Source organism: Rattus norvegicus, chromosome 5, assembly GCF_021556685.1.
Source record: "Rattus norvegicus strain SHRSP/BbbUtx chromosome 5, alternate assembly SHRSP_T2T, whole genome shotgun sequence".
NCBI classification, from domain to species: domain Eukaryota; kingdom Metazoa; phylum Chordata; class Mammalia; order Rodentia; family Muridae; genus Rattus; species Rattus norvegicus.
In genome coordinates this window covers 37,934,932-37,956,428 of record NC_141538.1, presented here as the reverse complement: position 1 = coordinate 37,956,428, position 21,497 = coordinate 37,934,932, and the positions used below count along the sequence as shown (strand labels likewise).

The 21,497-nt window shown below is 40.5% G+C and overlaps 1 protein-coding gene across 2 annotated transcripts in view; it reads right to left on the bottom strand.

Annotated features, from left to right (window-relative positions):
- Cngb3 (cyclic nucleotide gated channel subunit beta 3) overlaps positions 1-20,841 on the bottom strand; it is a 249,521-nt gene extending 228,680 nt beyond the window's left edge. Inside the window, exons 1-2 of one of the 2 annotated variants that reach the window (XM_087550433.1) lie at positions 20,361-20,841; positions 17,722-17,797 (exon numbers count right to left, since the gene is read on the bottom strand). In XM_087550433.1, coding sequence (XP_087406559.1) covers positions 17,722-17,797; positions 20,361-20,471 — 187 coding nt within the window. In that variant the 5' untranslated portion in view covers positions 20,472-20,841. The remainder of the gene's footprint in view (positions 1-17,721; positions 17,798-20,360) is intronic. The other variant, NM_001271238.1, reaches the window with a different exon arrangement.
- Between the last annotated feature and the right edge of the window lie 656 nt (positions 20,842-21,497).

The window sequence follows — 21,497 nt, the reverse complement described above, 5'->3', positions numbered from 1 at the left end:
TCCACTTGGACTTAAGCTTTGTACAGGGTGATAAGCATGGATCGAACTGCATTCTTCTACATGTTGCCCTCCAGTTGAACCAGCACCATTTGCTGAAAATGCTATCTTTTTTCCATTGGATGGTTTTGGCTCCTTTGTCAAAAATCAAGTGACCATAGGTGTGTGGGTTCATTTCTGGGTCTTCAATTCTATTCCATTGGTCTATCTGTCTGTCTCTGTACCAATACCATGCAGTTTTTATCACTATTGCTCTGTAATACTGCTTGAGTTCAGGGATAGTGATTCCCCCTGAAGTGCTTTTATTGTTGAGGATAGCTTTAGCTATCCTGGGTTTTTTGTTATTCCAGATGAATTTGCAAATTGTTCTGTCTAACTCTTTGAAGAATTGGATTGGTATTTTGATGGGGATTGCATTGAATCTGTAGATTGCTTTTGGTAAAATGGCCATTTTTACTATATTAATCCTGCCAATCCATGAGCATGGGACATCTTTCCATCTTCTGAGGTCTTCTTCAATTTCTTTCCTCAGTGTCTTGAAGTTCTTATTGTACAGATCTTTTACTTGCTTGGTTAAAGTCACACCGAGGTACTTTATATTATTTGGGTCTATTATGAAGGGTGTCGTTTCCCTAATTTCTCTCTCGGCTTGTTTCTCTTTTGTATAGAGGAAGGCTACTGATTTATTTGAGTTAATTTTATACCCAGCCACTTTGCTGAAGTTGTTTATCAGCTTTAGTAGTTCTCTGGTGGAACTTTTGGGATCACTTAAATATACTATCATGTCATCTGCAAATAGTGATATTTTGACTTCTTCTTTTCCGATCTGTATCCCCTTGATCTCCTTTTGTTGTCTGATTGCTCTGGCTAGAACTTCAAGAACTATATTGAATAAGTAGGGAGAGAGTGGGCAGCCTTGTCTAGTCCCTGATTTTAGTGGGATTGCTTCAAGTTTCTCTCCATTTAGTTTAATGTTAGCAACTGGTTTGCTGTATATGGCTTTTACTATGTTTAGGTATGGGCCTTGAATTCCTATTCTTTCCAGGACTTTTATCATGAAGGGGTGTTGAATTTTGTCAAATGCTTTCTCAGCATCTAATGAAATGATCATGTGGTTTTGTTCTTTCAGTTTGTTTATATGATGGATCACGTTGATGGTTTTCCGTATATTAAACCATCCCTGCATGCCTGGGATGAAGCCTACTTGATCATGGTGGATGATTGTTTTGATGTGCTCTTGAATTCGGTTTGCCAGAATTTTATTGAGTATTTTTGCGTCGATATTCATAAGGGAAATTGGTCTGAAGTTCTCTTTCTTTGTTGTGTCTTTGTGTGGTTTAGGTATAAGAGTAATTGTGGCTTCGTAGAAGGAATTCGGTAGTGCTCCATCTGTTTCAATTTTGTGGAATAGTTTGGATAATATTGGTATGAGGTCTTCTATGAAGGTTTGATAGAATTCTGCACTAAACCCGTCTGGACCTGGGCTGTTTTTGGTTGGAAGACCTTTAATGACTGCTTCTATTTCCTTAGGAGTTATGGGGTTGTTTAACTGGTTTATCTGTTCCTGATTTAACTTCGATACCTGGTATCTGTCTAGGAAATTGTCCATTTCCTGAAGATTTTCAAATTTTGTTGAATATAGGTTTTTATAGTAAGATCTGATGATTTTTTGAATTTCCTCTGAATCTGTAGTTATGTCTCCCTTTTCATTTCTAATTTTGCTAATTTGGACGCACTCTCTGTGTCCTCTCGTTAGTCTGGCTAAGGGTTTATCTATCTTGTTGATTTTCTCAAAGAACCAACTTTTGGTTCTGTTGATTCTTTCTATGGTCCTTTTTGTTTCTACTTGGTTGATTTCAGCTCTGAGTTTGATTATTTCCTGCCTTCTACTCCTCCTGGGTGTATTTGCTTCTTTTTGTTCTAGAGCTTTTAGGTGTGCTGTCAAGCTGCTGACATATGCTCTTTCCTGTTTCTTTCTGCAGGCACTCAGCGCTATGAGTTTTCCTCTTAGCACAGCTTTCATTGTGTCCCATAAGTTTGGGTATGTTGTACCTTCATTTTCATTAAATTCTAAAAAGTTTTTAATTTCTTTCTTTATTTCTTCCTTGACCAGGTTATCATTGAGTAGAGCATTGTTCAATTTCCACCTATATGTGGGCATTCTTCCCTTATTGTTATTGAAGACCAGTTTTAGGCCGTGGTGGTCCGATAGCACGCATGGGATTATCTCTATCTTTCTGTACCTGTTGAGGCCCGTTTTTTGACCAATTATATGGTCAATTTTGGAGAAAGTACCATGAGGAGCTGAGAAGAAGGTATATCCTTTTGCTTTAGGATAGAATGTTCTATAAATATCCGTTAAGTCCATTTGGCTCATGACTTCTCTTAGTCTGTCGACATCACTGTTTAATTTCTGTTTCCATGATCTGTCCATTGATGAGAGTGGTGTGTTGAAATCTCCCACTATTATTGTGTGAGGTGCAATGTGTGTTTTGAGCTTTAGTAAGGTTTCTTTTACGTATGTAGGTGCCCTTGTATTTGGGGCATAGATATTTAGGATTGAGAGTTCATCTTGGTGGATTTTTCCTTTGATGAATATGAAGTGTCCTTCCTTATCTTTTTTGATGACTTTTAGTTGGAAATTGATTTTATTTGATATTAGAATGGCTACTCCAGCTTGCTTCTTCTGACCATTTGCTTGGAAAGTTGTTTTCCAGCCTTTCACTCTGAGGTAGTGTCTGTCTTTGTCTCTGAGGTGTGTTTCCTGTAGGCAGCAGAATGCAGGGTCCTCATTGCGTATCCAGTTTGTTAATCTATGTCTTTTTATTGGGGAGTTGAGGCCATTGATATTGAGAGATATTAAGGAATAGTGATTATTGCTTCCCTTTATATTCATATTTGGATGTGAGGTTATGTTTGTGTGCTTTCATTCTCTTTGTTTTGTTGCCAGGACGATTAGTTTCTTGCTTCTAGGGTATAGCTTGCCTCCTTATGTTGGGCTTTACCATTTATTATCCTTTGTAGTGCTGGATTTGTAGAAAGATATTGTGTAAATTTGGTTTTGTCATGGAATATCTTGGTTTCTCCATCAATGTTAATTGAGAGTTTTGCTGGATACAGTAACCTGGGCTGGCATTTGTGTTCTCTTAGGGTCTGTATGACATCAGTCCAGGATCTTCTGGCCTTCATAGTTTCTGGCGAGAAGTCTGGTGTGATTCTGATAGGTCTCCCTTTATATGTTACTTGACCTTTTTCCCTTACTGCTTTTAATATTCTTTCTTTATTTTGTGCGTTTGGTGTTTTGACAATTATGTGACGGGAGGTGTTTCTTTTCTGGTCCAATCTATTTGGAGTTCTGTAGGCTTCTTGTATGTCTATGGGTATCTCTTTTTTTAGGTTAGGGAAGTTTTCTTCTATGATTTTGTTGAAGATATTTACTGGTCCTTTGAGCTGGGAGTCTTCACTCTCTTCTATACCTATTATCCTTAGGTTTGATCTTCTCATTGAGTCCTGGATTTCCTGTATGTTTTGGACCAGTAGCTTTTTCCGCTTTACATTATCTTTGACAGTTGAGTCAATGATTTCTATGGAATCTTCTGCTCCTGAGATTCTCTCTTCCATCTCTTGAATTCTGTTGGTGAGGCTTGTATCTACAGCTCCTTGTCTCTTCTATTGGTTTTCTATATCCAGGGTTGTTTCCATTTGTTCTTTCTTGATTGCTTCTATTTCCATTTTTAATTCCTTCAACTGTTTGATTGTGTTTTCCTGGAATTCTTTCAGGGATTTTTGCGATTCCTCTCTGTAGGCTTTTACTTGTTTATTAATGTTTTCCTGTGCTTCCCTAAGTGTGTTCATGTCTTTCTTGAAGTCCTCCAGCATCATGATCAAATATGATTTTGAAACTAGATCTTGCTTTTCTGGTGTGTTTGGATATTCCATGTTTGTTTTGGTGGGAGAATTGGGCTCCGATGATGGCATGTAGTCTTGGTTTCTGTTGCTTGGGTTCCTGTGCTTGCCTCTCGCCATCAGATTATCTCTAGTGTTACTTTGTTCTGCTATTTCTGACAGTGGCTAGACTGTCCTATAAGCCTGTGTGACAGGAGTGCTGTAGACCTGTTTTCCTCTCTTTCAGTCAGTTATGGGGACAGAGTGTTCTGCTTTCTGGCGTGTAGTTTTTCCTCTCTACAGGTCTTCAGCTGTTCCTGTGGGCCTGTGTCTTGAGTTCACCAGGCAGCTTTCTTGCAGCAGAAAATTTGGTCTTATCTGTGGTCCCGAGGCTCAGGTTCGCTCGTGGGGTGCTCCCCACGGGCTCTCTGCAGCGGCAGCAACCAGGAAGACCTGTGCCGCCCCTTCCGGGAACTTCAGTGCACCAGGGTTCCAGATGGTCTTTGGCTTTTTCCTCTGGCGTCCGAGATGTGTGTGCAGGGAGCAGTCACTTCTGGTTTCCCAGGCTTGTCTGCCTCTCTGAAGGTTTAGCTCTCCCTCCCACGGGATTTGGGTGCAGAGAACTGTTTATCCGGTCTGTTTCTTTCAGGTTCCGGCGGTGTCTCTGGCAGGGGTCCTGCCGCTCCTGGGCCCTCCCCCACGGGAGCCCGGAGGCCTTATACAGTTTCCTCTTGGGCCAGGGATGTGGGCAGGGGTGAGCAGTGTTGGTGGTCTCTTCTGCTCTGCAGCCTCAGGAGTGCCCACCTGACCAGGCGGTTGGGTCTCTCTCTCACCGGGTCTGGGAGCAGAGAGCTGCTGCGGGCCGGTATCCGCGGGTGTGGGACTTCCCGAGTATTTCTTATATACATTTCGAGTGTTATTCCCTTTCCCGGTTTCCGGGCAAACATCCCCCTCCCCCCTCCCCTTTCTTATCGGTGTTCCCCTCACCACCCTCCCCTCATTGTCCCCCTCCCCCCAACAGTCTAGTTCACTGGGGGTTCAGTCTTAGCAGGACCAAGGGCTTCCCCTTCCACTGGTGCTCTTACTAGGATATTCATTGCTACCTATGAGGTCAGAGTCCAGGGTCAGTCCATGTATAGTCTTTAGGTAGTGGCTTAGTCCCTGGAAGCTCTGGTTGCTTGGCATTGTTGTACTTTTGGGGTCTCGAGCCCCTTCAAGCTCTTCCAGTTCTTTCTCTGATTCCTTCAACGGGGGTCCTATTCTCAGTTCAGTGGTTTGCTGCTGGTATTCGCCTCTGTATTTGCTGTATTCTGGCTGTGTCTCTCAGGAGTGATCTACATCCGGCTCCTGTCGGTCTGCACTTCTTTGCTTCATCCATCTTGTCTAATTGGATGGCTGTATATGCATGGGCCACATTTGGGGCAGACTCTGAATGGGTGTGGTTTTGCAGCCATATTTGCCTGCTCCAATTAAGCATCTCATCCACCAGCGTTATCTGCCTTAGCTCCAGTTATATTGCTCCTGAACTGCCCAGTCTAAGGCAGGACAAATTCTCATGCCAAATCCACCATCAAAGAAAGAACCTGGATCAAATCATAAGACTGAAAGCAACATGAATAGCCAAGACAGCGTGTTTTCTATCAAATCTACCAGTTTTACAGAGGTGTTCTCTAACAAGAATTACCAAATTAGCTCAAAAGCACAGAATTTAAAAGAGCTCTAATAAATTTTTATCAAGAATCCAGCTCAAGGGGAGGCCGCAAGACCTGACACCATTACTGAAGCTATGGGGTGTTCACAAAACGTGACCTACCATGACTGCTTTCCAAAAGACCCAAGAAGCAGCTGAAAGAGTCAGATGCAGATCTGTGCACCCAACCAATGAACAGAAGCTGCTGAGCCCTTTGGTTGAATTAAGGAAAAGCTGGAGGAAGCTGAGGAGGAGGGCAACCCTGTAAGAGGACTAGCAGTCTCAATTAACCTGGAACCCTGAGATCTCTTAGACACTGGATCACCTACTAGGCAGCATACACCAGCTGAGATGAGACCTCCAACATATATACAGGAGAGACTACCTGGCTCTGAGTTCAGTTAGGGAAGATGTACCTAATCCTCAAGAGACTGGAGGCCCCAGGAAGTTTAGAGGTCTGGTAGGTGGGGACATACTCGTGAAGACAGGGGAGATGGAGTACGGGGTGGAGTGGGGTGTTGGGAGAGAAGGTATGGGATGTGGAACCCTCGGGGAGTGGACCGGGAGGCAAATAAAATCTGGTGTAAAATTAATTAGTCAATTAATTAATTGATTAATATTTTGATCCAAAAATAATTCAAGGAATTTAAAGGACACATGAACAAATACTTCATTGAACTCCAAGAGGCTAACAATGAAAGCCTTAGTCATACCCAAGAAAGTAGAACTATGGGGTTGAATGAAATGACAGAGCTAATTTACAATTTGAAGACTAAAATCAATAATAAGGTAGAAATGTTGAGATGGGTGGCCCCAATCCTCAACTGGGGGCCGTGCTTATCTACTGGAGATGGTCTCTACAGGTTCTATCTCCCTTTTATTGGGTATTTGGGCTAAAGTCACCCCTGTTGGGTCCTGGGAACCTCGTACTTCCGTGGTACTGGGACTTTCTAGTGGCTACCCCCAGTTCCCCATCTCCCATTGCTACATATTTCGGTTCAATTTCTTGACCCTCTGTACTTCTCTTCTGTTTCTTCCATACCGGATCCAACCGTCCTCTTTTCCCTCCCCTTCCTCTCTCCCAGGTTTCTTTTTTCCTCTGTCTCAAGTGATTATTTTGTTCCTCCTTCTAAGTGTTGAAGCATCCGTACTTTGGTCTTCCTTCTTAAGCTTCATATGATCTGTGAGTTGTATCATGGGTATTATGAGCTTTTGGGCTAATATCTACTTATCAGTGAAAGGAAATGCAAAGACAAAAAAAATGAAGCAGAGATTGAAGGAAAGGCCATCCAGAGACCACCCCACCTAAGGATCCAATCCACTTGCAGACACCAAACCTAGACACTATTGCTGATACCAAGAAGTGTTTGCTGACAGGAGTCTAGTATAGCTGTCTCCTGAGAGGTTCCTCAAGCACCTGACCAATACAAATGCAAATACAGACAACCATTGGACTGAGCCTGGGGACCCCAATGGAAGAGTTAGGAGAAGGACTGAAGGAGCTGAAAGGGATTGCAACCCCATAGGAAGAACAACAACCCAGAGCTCCCAGGGACTAAATCACTAACCAAAGAGTACACATAAAGGGACCCATGGCTCCAGCTACATGTATAGCAGAGGATAGCTTTATATGGCATCCATGGGAGTGGAGGTCCTTGGTCCTATGGAGGCTTGATATCCCAGTGTAAGGGAATGCTAGAGTGGTGAGGCAGGAACGGTGTGTGTGTGTGTGTGTGTGTGTGTGTGTGTGTGTGTGTGTGTGTGTGTGTAGGAACACCCTCCTAGAGGCAAAGTGAGGAGAATGGAATGGGAGTTTTATGGGAGGGAAACCAGGAAGGAGGACAATATTTAAATATAAATAAATAAAATAACCAATGAAAAAGAAAAAAACCCTAAAAGATATTAACATTGAACTAAACGCAAGTGTAAATGAAGATAGAAGTAAAAACAACAACGACAACGACAAACCTTACTGTTTCTATTAGAAAACTCAGATTCCAAGTAGGATGAACCAAGCACAAGGCAGAATATCGGATACCAAAGATAAAAGGGACCAAAGAAGCAAAGTCTATGAAAAAATACATACGAAAAATACAAGAAAGTAAGATGCAGGAAAAGGGGATACCATCAAAGTCACAAATCTTCAAATTACATGTAGAGATGAGGGAGAAGAATTCAGGACAATTGAAGAAAAAACAATCTCCTAATTAAAGATATAACTGTACACATACAGAATCTTAAGTAGACAGACCAGAAAAGCATCTCCTGAAGTCTTAAAACAGTTAAAACCCTAAATATTCAGAACAAAGAAAAGTATTAAAAGCTGCAAGAGAAAAAACCCAAATCACAATAACTAAGTCACAATAGAAACACACAAGCACCTGAATACAGATGCAAATACAGCCAAACATTGGACTGAGCCTTGGGGACCCCAATGGAAGAGTTAGGAGAAGGACTAAAGGAGCTGAAAGGGAAACCCATCAGAGTAACACTTGATTTGTCAATGGAAACTTTAGAAGCCAAAAGGGCCCAGAATACTGCACTCCCAGTTGTAAAACCATAACTGCCAACATAGATCACTCTTCCCAGCTTCTCTATCTGCCGTCTTTGAAAGGAAAAGAAAAACTTCATGATTCAATTAGCCTAAAAAGTTCAGGGCAAAACAAAACAAAACAACAAAACAAAACAAAACAAACAAACAATCAAAAATACAGCTCTAAACCCAAAGTTATTTGTTAGTAATGACAAAGCAGTAAACAGAATACTGTAAGCAGTGCTTAGAACTTAAGAGAGGAATAAGCATAGTTATGAGACTCTGGAAAGAAAATGACAAAACTATAATTAATGAAATTTGACCCATATCTATTTCCCTGAACAAAAGTTTTAACTCTAAGTGGATCAGAGACCTCAACTCGAACCTGGAATACTAAAGCTGCTACAGGATAAACAGGCTATTCTCTACAGAGTATAGGCTTAGAAAAGGAACTTCTGAATAGGACTCTCTTTGCTCAGGAACAAAGGCCAACAACCTTCTGTATAGCTAAGGAAACAACAATTCAGTAGAGACCCAGAATATAGGAGAAAATCATGGCTACATATACATCTGATGATGTTAATAACCAGAATATACAGATAAATTATAAAAATGTAAAACAAACAGATGAACCACTAAAAAATGGGCTATAGTTCTAAAGAGAGAGTTCTCAACAGAAGAAATAAGAATGGCTAAGAAATACATCAAGAAGTGTTTATCATCCTCAGTGATTAAGGAAATTCAAAATAAAACAACTGAGATTTTATCTCACCAGCCAGTATGTCTAACTATCCACAAAAACCACAGACAACAAACTGGTTGTTGTACAGAGGGCAACCCAAATTTACTCTTGGTAGTAATGCAAAATGCTGCCACCGCTCTGGAAATTGGTGTGGAGAGTTCTCAAAAGGCTGAAAGTAAATCTACCATATGACCCAGTTATCCCTCCCCTGGGTATATCCCCAAAGGATTCATCACCCCACAGATTCCGGTTCAGTTGTGTTAATTGCTGTTAGGAATGCAAACAACCTAAGTGTCCTCACGATGTGAGTATACAACATGGAGTAACCACAGAAACAAGGAAAACATAAAAAGGCTACGGAGCAGGGGTTAGAAGGATACAGGTGATGCGAAGGGCGTAAACAGAAAAAACAGGGAGGAGGGTTCTAACTGGGAAAGGCAAAGAAAGCAAATACAGAAGGAGAGAGAAGTAGGGGTAAAAAACCCCAGCAAGGTTGTTTGTTTAAAGCCTCAAGGAGTCATAGTATATTTTGCAGACATGGTGAAACTATGACATTTGAGATAAGAATGCCCCACTACAGACAATAAAACACCTAGTACCAGGTATAAGGAACCTTCTTTTGTGTGGATGCTCAGGGAAATCCAAAGGACTCCCAAAACAATATAGACTATACTTCTCATCCTTGTTTGTCTTTTAAAAGTCGAAGTTTAGCTTGTATTGCTGAAGACACCACACATAAGACTTGGGTGATTTGAGCTAGACACAATCGGAAAGTCTCTTTCCTGCATCTAGCTTCCATAGTTCCTCCAGAGAAAGTATTATGCAATCAGCCAAGGGAGCAAAGCAATGAATAGTTCTACCCAACTGTGACACCCGTGAATCACCACAATGACAAGTGTGGTAGGATATACAAGAAAGTTCAGTAGTGATACTTATGTTTTGGTGATAACAAACAGCTTTCTAATAGGACTTGAGGTCCACTCAACAGGAATGAAATCACTACTAGTTTTAGGAACCTAACAGTTTCTAGGGATAGTGAAGTCATAGAGTGAAGACAATAATGTACTACTACTATTACTACATTGTTAAGTCAGCGTAGTTCCTTGCTACATTTAAAATCTTATATTTACAGATAAGTGCTGCTATTGCCTCTCATCAAAGAAGCGTCCATCTCTCCAGCAAATGTCTCCACTTTTCTTGCTACAGAAAACCACAAAGATCACTGCATTTTGGAGAGTCTAGTACTTGTAGATACTCTGCAACACAGCTCTCACATCTATGGCTCAAGAGAATGTCACAGAAGGACAGAAAGATGCTAAGATCTGTAATACCAAGAAGTCTGCTGTGAGACTGTGACTCTTAGAAATGGCCACGTAAAGAAGAACTGAACAATAACAAAGTCAACAGACAGGCTAACACAGAAAGGTGAAAAATCTCACAGGGTCCAACCAATAGCCAAAAACTAGAGGAAACAATGAATGCTGAAAGAGAGTTAGACTCTTCCAGGACTAAGCCTCCTCTAATTGGTTATCTAATATGAAGTCATCATTCTTGAAACCATATACACACAAACAAGAAAAATTAATTCAGCAGGTTGTATTTATATATTTGTGCATGTATTTGCACATAGACATAACAAGAATCAAAGAGGCTACCAATTTGTGAGTAGAGGTTATTGGAATTTGAAGGGAGAAAAGGGAAGGGTAGACGTGGTGATTTTAATTAAATGTGTAAAATAATAATAAATTGTCATTGAAAAATTAAGAAATTTTATTTTAAAAACTGTCTCTATAGTCTCCATCTCCCACAATGCCTATCAATTGGCAAGAGTAGTGGAGTTGCCACTGTATACAGGACGTCTATGACCTCGCTAGTCTTTTTCATCTGCTTTCTATCAATATAAAAATTTATCAACCACAGTGCAAAATGATGAAGGTATAGTACCTCATATAATTCTCATTCATGGCCAGCTGATGTTAATATTCTCCTTTTATTTTGCACACAAGCAAACAGAACTCAAATATCTTAAATATCTGCACTTGGGATTTAGAAAGCAGCAGAGAGTCAGACCCTGAACTGCTCTTTGTCACATGCTTTCCTTACTTTTCATGATTGGTCGTAACACAATTTAATTTTGCTTTTGAATTCTTACTTTTTTCTATACAAGATTTATACAGATGTAGGAGCAACTACCACAAATTCAATGGCTTGGAAAACAAGTTTATTTTCTTTTAGTTCTAGAGGTCAGAAGTCTAAAGCATGTGTGAAAGGATGTATTGTTTGGCGCTGAGGCTTCCAGGAAAGAGTCCTACTCATTTTTAGCCTGGAGCTCTCCCCAGTCCTCTGTAGTCCTTCACTCCACTCCCAGGATATATCCATTCAATCTGAGTTTTTCACTGTATCACCTCTTTCTTCTATCTCTATTTATCCTTCTCACTGTCTACTCACAATTACCCCTTACTTATATTGAGGATATCAGATTAGCAATGATTTTCCCATCTCAAAAATTTTAACAGCCTAAGAAACAAAATTCAATGCATAAAACCAGATTGATAGGTTTAGAGTATGATGATGTAATGATCTTTGAATAGCCATTATCCAACCTACCACACTACCTATTATAAGCACCAGATTTTGATCTATTACTACACAAAAAGGTTCCATTAAAGCATATATGTAATATATAAACAATAATAATGATAAATCACTATTAGGTAAGTCATATACATATTTTATGGGTGAAAATACATATATTTTAAAGAAGCAATTAATATAAATAAATATAAGAAGCCTTAAAACAGATGTTTGTACTCAAGGGAGGACATTAGCAAGCTATGTTTATTTGATTCCAAAATATATTGCATTCTTCATTTCCCTGGTAGATATTAACTGAATCATGTTCTGCAGAAGATAAGAATTCTAAAATCAGAAACCAACACCTGCAGATTTTGCACCTGTGTTTTTTGAGTGAAGAAAATAAAAAGACCAACAAGATATCATATGTTACCTTTAAATACTAATAAATTTGCTTCTTAATGATAAAAATATCTTTAAAAAAAGAAAATTTGAAGTTCTACTAAGTTTGCCTGTTTAACTGAAACAGTTAAATAGCTTCTCTGTTGAATAAAACTCCATCAAAGAGTTTTCAGTACCAGCCATGAAAGGTTTCTTCCTATAAATACACACATAACAAGGACAAGAATGGATTTGTTATCCTAAAGCTTCAATTCTTGTCTTTATGTTACTAAATTTTATACATTTTTTGTGTGTGAAGTTTTAGTTTAAAACAATCTACACCTTCTAACTACTTCTTGTAAAACAAGTGTCCTTTGAATTACCTTGATAATTCTACAGTGTTGGTCTGTATTTTCTTGTCTTCCCTTGTTCGTGAAGGCTTTGCCATATTCCTACTTTCGTCTGTATACTTGCTATCATGTTTTGCTTTGTATTATTATCTGTAGAGGACTCTCTCTCTCTCTCTCTCTCTCTCCCTCCCTCCCTCCCTCCCTCCCTTCTGTTTTGAGGTAAACATTATTGAAAGCTTTATAGCTGACCAAGCACATAAGACCATGTACATGTCTTTCTCTGATGTTTTGTAATTTTGTTAAAGAAAGGATAGTTGTAGGCTTTGGAGTGACTTGTTCTCCTATGAAGTCCTATGCTGCTTATTGCTCTTGATACTTTCTTTATTCCAGATAGGCAGTAGAATATTTTTCCCTCTTTGGAGGCCTCACAATAGACTACAATGTATAACTATCATGGCAAATCTTTTCATTCTGACAAATAAAGCCTACATATTTTTAAAAGTTTGAGAATTGAAGGGGTTGGTGAAAGGACTTGTGGTTAAAGTGGTTGTTAGACAAGCGTAGGACCTAAGTTTGTATCCTCAGCATCCAATACAAAATTGGTCTGTCTGCATCTGTAACCCCAACACTGTCAGGGAGGAGGGTTAGCAGAGACAAGCAGAATCCAGGAGGTCACTGACCAGCTAACCTAGAAAAATCCATGAGCTTCATGTTCAGTGAGAAACCTCATCACAATGTATAGGGTGGAAGACAATTGAAGAAGAGGCCTCTAACCTCTAGGTGTGTGTACACACACACACACACACACTGACATCGCTCATATGCATGCATGAACACCCACATATACACATACAACCATACAAACACATATGTCACGCATGAATTTTGATCATTGAATAATGACATAAAATTGATTAAAGAAAAAGCAAGTGGCCCATAAGGGCAGGACTATTGGGACTTAGTGGGTTTATAAAACATTGTGAGGAGGAGGAATTCTTGGGGGGATGTGGGGTGTGAGAAGTGGGAAATGAGGTTGATATGATCATATTTCATTGCATGCACATAAAAATTTAAAAGTGAGAGTGGGTTTGTGAAACGGAGCAGCATGGATAGCTTCTCCACAAGCAGATCTTGAGTTTGATTCCAGAATGAAAGGCGGAAGAAGAGAACAAACACATAATTAAAATTTTGCCTACTGCCCTTCACATAGAATATATATATATATATATATACATATATACATATATATAAAATCACAGTACAAACAATGCATACACATGCATGAACACATACACATGCAGACACACGCACACAGACAAGCACATGCATACACATACACACCACACCTCCCAAACCTCCCCCACCACCATATCACACCAGACACAATTTTAGAACAGTGAGATCATGTCTTCTCCATTTTAACTGTATCTTCTAGAATATAACTCTCACTTTTGACAGTTTTTATGTGAATTTTTATCCATAATGAAGCCTTCTCCTTTTGTCAATACATCATCTAAGCATTCGAGTCAGATAGGCTACAGGAACTGAGTGTGTATCACATCCAAGAGGGATAACTTCCTGTGGAATGCTTCTTGGCTTGCCTTCAGGTAAGGAATGCAGACTATTATTCCTGTTTACTTGACTGGGATGAAAACCCAGAAGGAAGTCAGTGATGGAAACACCTCATTTGCTTAAAACCACAAACATCCTCTATAGTCTGAGTTGAGCAATAAAAAAACAAGAAAAATAAGTAAATAAGCATGCTCAGAGATCTGGAGAGACTTTCTCCTTATTTTTGAAAAATATATGATGAAAGTAAATGGAGAGAAGAGTGTAAAAATGTAACAGTGTAACACTGACCCAGCAGAAAAGATCCAGTATCTTTATAACGTTATTCTTCTGGATGGAACATCTTATTTCATTTCAATTATTGTTGCATATTTATCTGCTAAATTAGTTTTTTCTACTTAGCTTCTTTCAGATTCTCTTAAAGAAGAACATCTGCATATATAAGAATAGGGCCATGTTTTCAAAGAGATGCTTCTGACAGCAGCAGCATTCATTGCTAGGAATTTATTTACTTATGACTCTTTTTGTGATTTCTTTCTTTCTTTATATTATCTTTTCTCCTTTACTGCTAAGGATTGAACCTAGGACATTGTACATGTTAGGCAAGTCCTGTGACGCTCTACTGTGCCCTTAGCCTGCAAATCCTTTATTTGCAGCCCTGTCTGTGATTTGCATGTATCTATTTTCTTCACAGAGACAGAAAGTCTAAGGAAATAGAAACTGAATAAACTTCTCTTCAAATATTTGGTTTGATTCAAATCACTATAAAGATTGTCTGATAGATGTAAAATAAACCTTTTTTCTTCATTTATGTCACAACTTTTGTGCTGTTCTATTAAACAATACTGTATTCCACTCTAATGATCCCCTTGCCACTGCTGCTTTTTTTTTCATTAGAATGTGGGTTTCATACAGGGAAAGCTGTGTTGGCAAGAGGAGCTGAGGACAGAATGCTCTGGGTGCTATTAAGCCAAGTGAAAGTATTTATGTTTGTCCTGTAGGCAGTACTGAGGCATTCACAACTCTTGAGCTGAGGTGTGCGGTCAAAGTGGTAGTTACAGGTAAGCAATATGCCCATAGTATTTGTGCTTGAGGGAAAAGGAGAGAAATTGAATGAAACAGACTCCTAAAGAGAAGAGGCCACTTGTGCCTGAGTGCAGTGTAGGTATGACTTAACTAGTAAAGGCCTGGCTCTGGACGCTGTTGGAGAGGGTGCAAGGAAGTCAGCAAGGTTCTATGGTATTACTCAGGCAGATAAGGTTCAGCCCTTAGAGGACTCATGGTAGAGAACTAAAACGAGTGAGGTTGCAAGCTTGAAGAATTTACCAAAATGATGATAGTAGTAGCAAGACAATGAAGAAAGATAGTTTATTTGAATAAGAATATGATTAATTCAGCTATAATTTTAAATATTTTTTTCAAAACACGCAGGTATATATGTGCAGTGCCAATGGAAAAATACTGGGTTGTGTTTCACAAAAGAAATCGTCCTGATATGGATTCAGAGTTATCCATGTAGAACCGAGTGTGCAGCCTTAGGCGGATGAGCTTTCCAGCTGACAGGGTGCAGAAGACAGGGGCGATGAAGCTTCAAACACGTGCTGCCGCACCTGCCTTATTGTCTTAATAACTCCTCAGTGCCTGAAGGGCTCATCATGAGCTTCTTCACTACCTGCTTAAGTTTTCTCTAACAGAACTTCACCATGAACAAAGATTAGGATTCTATCGTATACCTCTATACCTCAAGGCCCAGGAATGGTACCTGATGCATGGTAGGGAGTCAAGAACTGTCTAGTGAGAGGCCTGAAATAAGACTGGGTGGTAAGCCAGCAGCAAACCACTGAATTGAGAATAGGACCCCTGTTGAAGGAATCAGAGAAAGAACTGGAAGAGCTTGAAGGGGCTCGAGACCCCATATGTACAACAATGCCAAGCAACCAGAGCTTCCAGGGACTAAGCCACTACCCAAACACTATCCATGGACTGACCCTGGACTCTGACCTCATAGGTAGCAATGAATATCCTAGTAAGAGCACCAGTGGAAGGGGAAGCCCTTGGTCCTGCTAAGACTGAACCCCCAGTGAACTAGATTGTTGGGGGGAGGGCGGCAATGGGGGGGAGGATGGGGAGGGGAGCACCCATAAGGAAGGGAAGGGGGGAGGGGGATGTTTGCCTGGAAACTGGGAAAGGGAATAACACTCAAAATGTATATAAAAAATACTCAAGTTAATAAAAAAAAAAAGACTGGGTGGTAAAGGACTGGTTATGAAAGCACGAGGCTTTCCTCAGAAAATTGGACATTGAACTGCCTGAGGATCCAGCTATACCTCTCTTGGGCATATACCCAAAAGACGCCCCAACATATAAAAAGGACACGTACTCCACTATGTTCATAGCAGCCTTATTTATAATAGCCAGAAGCTGGAAAGAACCCAGATGCCCTTCAACAGAGGAATGGATACAGAAAATGTGGTACATCCACACAATGAAATATTACTCAGCTGCCAAAAACAATGCCTTTATGAAATTCATAGGCAAATGGTTGGAACTGGAAAATATCATCTTGAGTGAGGTAACCCAATCACAGAAAAACACACATGGTATGCACTCATTGATAAGTGGCTATTAGCCCAAATGCTTGAATTACCCTAGATGTATAGAACACATGAAACTCAAGACGGATGATCAAAATGTGAATGCTTCACTCCTTCTTTAAAAGGGGGAAGAAGAATACCCTTGGCAGGGAATAGAGAGGCAAAGATTAAACAGACACAGAAGGAACTCCCATTCAGAGCCTGCCCCACATGTGGCCCATACATATACAGCCATCCAATTAGACAAGAAGGATGAAGCAAAGAAGTGCAGGCCGACAGGAGCAGGATGTAGATCTCTCCCGAGAGACCCAGCCAGAATACAGCAAACACAGAGGCGTATGCCAGCAGCAAACCACTGAACTGAGAATAGGACCCCCGTTGAAGGAATCAGAGAAAGAACTGGAAGAGCTTGAAGGGTCTCGAGACCCCATATGACCAACAATGCCAAGGAACCAGAGCTTCCAGGGACTAAGCCACTACCTAAAGACTATACATGGACTGACCCTGGACTCTGACCTCATAGGTAGCAATGAATATCCTAGTAAGATCACCAGTGTAAGGGGAAGCCTGGGTCCTGCTAAGATTGAACCCCCAGTGAACGTGATTGTTGGGGGGAGGGTGGCAATGGGCGGAGGATAGGGAGGGGAACACCCATAAAGAAGGGGAGGGGTTAGGGGGATGTTGTTCCGGAAACCGGGAAAGGGAATAACACTCGAAATGTAAATAAGAAATACTCAATTAATAGAACAAAACAAACCAAAACAAAACAAAAACAAACAAACAAACAAAAAAAAAAAAGAAAGCAAGAGGTTCTGAGTTGTGATCCCCAGCGCCTATATAAAAGCTGTGGGCGTGGTGGTGTCAGGCTGGAATCCCAGAACTGGGGGTCAGAGGTGTGTTCCTATGGCTGCTCTCCAGCCAGTGTAGCTGTAAGTGGTGAGTTACAGGTTCAGTGAGGGACCCAGTCTCACAAAATAAGATGGAGAACAATTGAGGAAGACACCTGATGGTCACCACTGGTGACCATCTATACAGTCAAGTGCACTTGAACAAATACATGCAACACACACACACACACATACCACATAAGTGCGCATGTGCACACACACACACACACACACACACACACGTACAAATGCATTCACATATCTCATAAAAGATACAGTGTCTAGTGTACTGAAAGCATGAATGAGAGATTGAATGAAGAAACATTATTTTCACAAATAATTCAGTTCTTCAAACTGCCTATAGTTTAGACAATCTGCTGGGCCAAGGACACATATTTTATCAAATACTATAGTTTAGACAAAGACATATTTGATTCCCATCAGTCATAGATATTCTTTCCTTTGTCTTGGTATTTTACCCCACCCTCCAATTACCACCATCATAGGTAACATTCTGACCTTCTTTGCTGTGTGATTTTTCAACTGTGGCTGGTGTCCTGCTCATCAGAGATTCGTTTTCACTTTGGTTTTCTCCCTTTGAGAAACAAAATAGAGATTGTAGCTTTTTCAACATAAAGTTGAATGTGCAATATCACTGTTCTGAGTCAGTAAAGCTGAACATCTATCTACGATTTCCTTAAAATGCTTAACTTGTACCTAAATAGATATTTTCAACCTGACTGTTGAAGAACTGACTATTAAATTAGCTTTGATAACCTTCCTCCCACTATTCACAAAATATTTTTGTCAATGTAACCCTGATCCATGGTGCTCTTACTTTTAGTCTTTCTGATGCCCTAGCATTGGCCTATCAGTATCCTTAGACATGGAATTGAAAACAATAGAAAGAAGATAGCAGTTCCATTCTATCATTACTAACTTTGTTCTCTTCATGAGTTTGTTCTTGTCTGCATATCAACATTTTCCTAACCTTTTCTTTGAGATGAAATTATGTCACACTGGATATGGATCAGTTATGATGGTGTTCCTATAGGGATCCACTGACACAAAACCAAGGTTACAGAGCAGGAAGGTCGACTGAAAACTTTAGTAGAGGGAACAAAAAACTGAGTATAAAGAATAGGATGGGGAGATAGTTGGTAAAGCACTTGGTTCCCAAGGATGAGGACCTGGCATAAAAAACCAGGTGTGGTGACAGGCATGGGTAACACTAATGCTGGGATTACATTCCACAGGATTCCTGGAGTTCCAGGACAGCGACCTAGCTGAAGTGGTGGTTCATAAGTCTCAGCATGTGGCGGACAGTTTCTGAAGAATGGCACCTGTGGTTAGCCTCTGACTTTCATGCACGCATACATAAGATCGTACACATGCACCTGAATGCTGACCTCTAACCTCCATCCCTCAAAAGGAAGTGTAGGTGATGAGAAAATACCTGTAGGGAATAGAAATGGTGCTTGAAAGTAAATTGCTCGGCAGTAGAAAGGAAGGGGAAGGGACAAAATTAAAAGGTGCAGAACAGAAGCCCAAGGTGGGATTGGAACGGGGTGGAAGATGAACAAAGGTCCAAGGTGTAGATGTGATGGTAGATGAGAAAGAGGGCAAGGACTCTGAGTACTTGTGTGCTATAACATGGAGTCTTTGGCATTATGTACGAGCACTGAAGACTAACTATCAGATGACTTCATTTAAGATTCACAGTGACCGCATGTATTAGGCAAGTCTGGTGTTATTTCCTCTAGACTATAAAGTTGCTTGAATGGCTAACTATGTGTACATAGAGGCGGAGTGAATCAAGGCCATCTATAAATAATAATAAAAACAACTCTTTTGCACCATGTTTTGATGTTATTTGTAAAAATTTCCATCCTTGTCTTTATATGTTGTGTGAATATATTTATATATTTATATATTTATATAACATCTAAATATATGTTGTATCTGTTCATATGATTAATGTCATGTTCAGAAGAAAAGGAACATGTTTGTATTGGGGTGGCTTTGTATTTCTTTAGCTATCTGATGTTGATGAACAGAAATTTCACAGGAACTCTTTGAGCCTGGGGAATAAACCACTCCCCAAAGAGTACACATGGAGAAACTCATGGCTCCAGATGCATATGTAGCAGAGGATGGCATTGTCTGGTGTCAGTAGGAGGAGAAGCTCTTGGTCCTGTGAAGGCTCTCTTTTTTCCAGTGTAGGGGAATGCCAGGGTGTTGAAGTGAGAGTGGGTGGGTGGATGGGAGGGGGATCATCCTCATAGAAGCAGGGGGAGGAGTATGGGAGAGGGAAGAACTGAAAAGGTGGATAACATTTGAAATGTAAATAAAAAAAATTAAAAACAACCTGTTTCACCTATTTCCCACATGTACTTAGAAAGGAAAGGTACCAAGCATTCCCAGATAGAACTGCTAAGAGTCTTTGTTGCCAGCCGGTCTTCTCATAATTAACACCCCAGTATCACAGCTGCCACAGGGTACTGGCAGTACCCAAGAGCTGTCCTACCTGGGCATAGTCTAAACTCTCTTCCAGCATGGCTGCTTCAGGGGTAGATGGGTCTTGAAAAGCATCTGTTCTGCTTTGCCTTTAAGTGTCCTGTAGTCTGTGGGCCACTCATCTGGAAGGGGTGACTCATAGTTCCCTCTCCTCTGTCACCATGCAGCCTGGCTGGTGATGAGGTTTCTGCTGTAATGCTTATGAAGTGGGATCTAATACAGCCTCAGTCATGTTCTAGCTATGTGTTAGCAGTGTTAGAGTAGGATTCTGTTTCACAGATGTCAATACTTGCAAAGGACTCAGCACACTTTGACACTTCGTAGTGCACAGTGAGCGCTGAAAAATCTCATGCTCTTCAAGAAAAAGACCTATTAGCAATTTCTGTGTGGCCTGTGAGAAAACAAAATTAGCAACAAAAACTCTTTCAAGTCCAAATATATCTCCTGACATTATTATGCTCCCTTTAAATATGCATATGCAGAATATATAAATTAGTAAGAACATAACTTAGCAGTACCCAATCTAGATGTTGCTGTCTAAAATTACTGAGCAATCTTCTATACAGCAGCATGCATTAGCATTTATTAGCAGACAAAGGATGAGACTCAAGAGTAACTGACAAGGAACATAAAGAACATACCTGTGCTATGGATGGCTGAGACCCACTGCTCAGGTGGGGGCAGGGTTGCTTCTCGGTCCTCCCTTCCATGGGCTTCACTTTGTTGCATTTTACTGTCAGAGATTTTAACATCTTCTCTGAGGCAGGTCTGAAAGACTTCCGATTCTATGACCCTGTATCTCGGGCAGGAGAGATGTGCTTTGTTTTTCTTTCCATTAGTAGACAAACCAATTAGTTGTTTAATCAGGATTTTGTTCTGGTTAATTCCTACAGCTGACTCCCCAGCTAGACAGGGCTTTGGCTTAAAAGCAGTAAATTACTTCTGCTTGGGTGATTTGCACTCTGTTTATGAACTTTTGAGAATCAAAATGCCCCTGTGAATAATTTAAGATGAGAGGATTAAACAAGTTGAATCGAATTGTTTAAAAAACAATCATGCTGCCCGTTGACTTGTTGACTTGTTTCCTTCCTTTCTAATTGCTCGCCTTCTTATCTGTGCCCAATTTTAAACAAAGGGATATATGTGAATGATTAACTAGTGAAACATGCAGGAAGGTTGTAATTTAAAGCAAGTAGTCTCCTTTGCCAAAGTGCCCATCTCTAGTGATGAAACACGACTTTACCATTACACTTCCGTTATCTGTTCACCCAGAGTTTGATTCCATATCACTGGCTGGAAAATCTGTGCAATCCAGTCTCTGTTTGGATGTAGACTGGGGTCTCCACCCTTTGAGAGTCACAAGTTCATGATCAAGAATTGTTAGAAAAACTTTATCCACCAAGAGCCCAAAGTTCTTTGATGTTTTGTGCCATTGAATGTTACAAACCTGTGTCAGCACTTACTTTTTGAGTAAAAATTGTTCTCTCTCTCTATCTCCCCCTCCCTCTCCCCTACTCCTCTCTCTGTGCCTATGCCTGTGTGTGTGTGCGTGTGTGTGTGCGTGTGCGTGTGTGTGTGTGTGTGTGTGTGCATGCGAGTATGTGTAGCCTGGAGATTTACTTTGGGTATCTTCCACAAATCACTCTTCATCTTTTTTTTTCAGTTATGATTTCTCACTGAACCTGCAGCTCCTTGGTTCACCAAGGCTGGGAGCTATTAAGCAAGCCACAGCAACCATTTTGTCTCTACCTCCCTAGCACTGGGGTTACAGGGCAGAT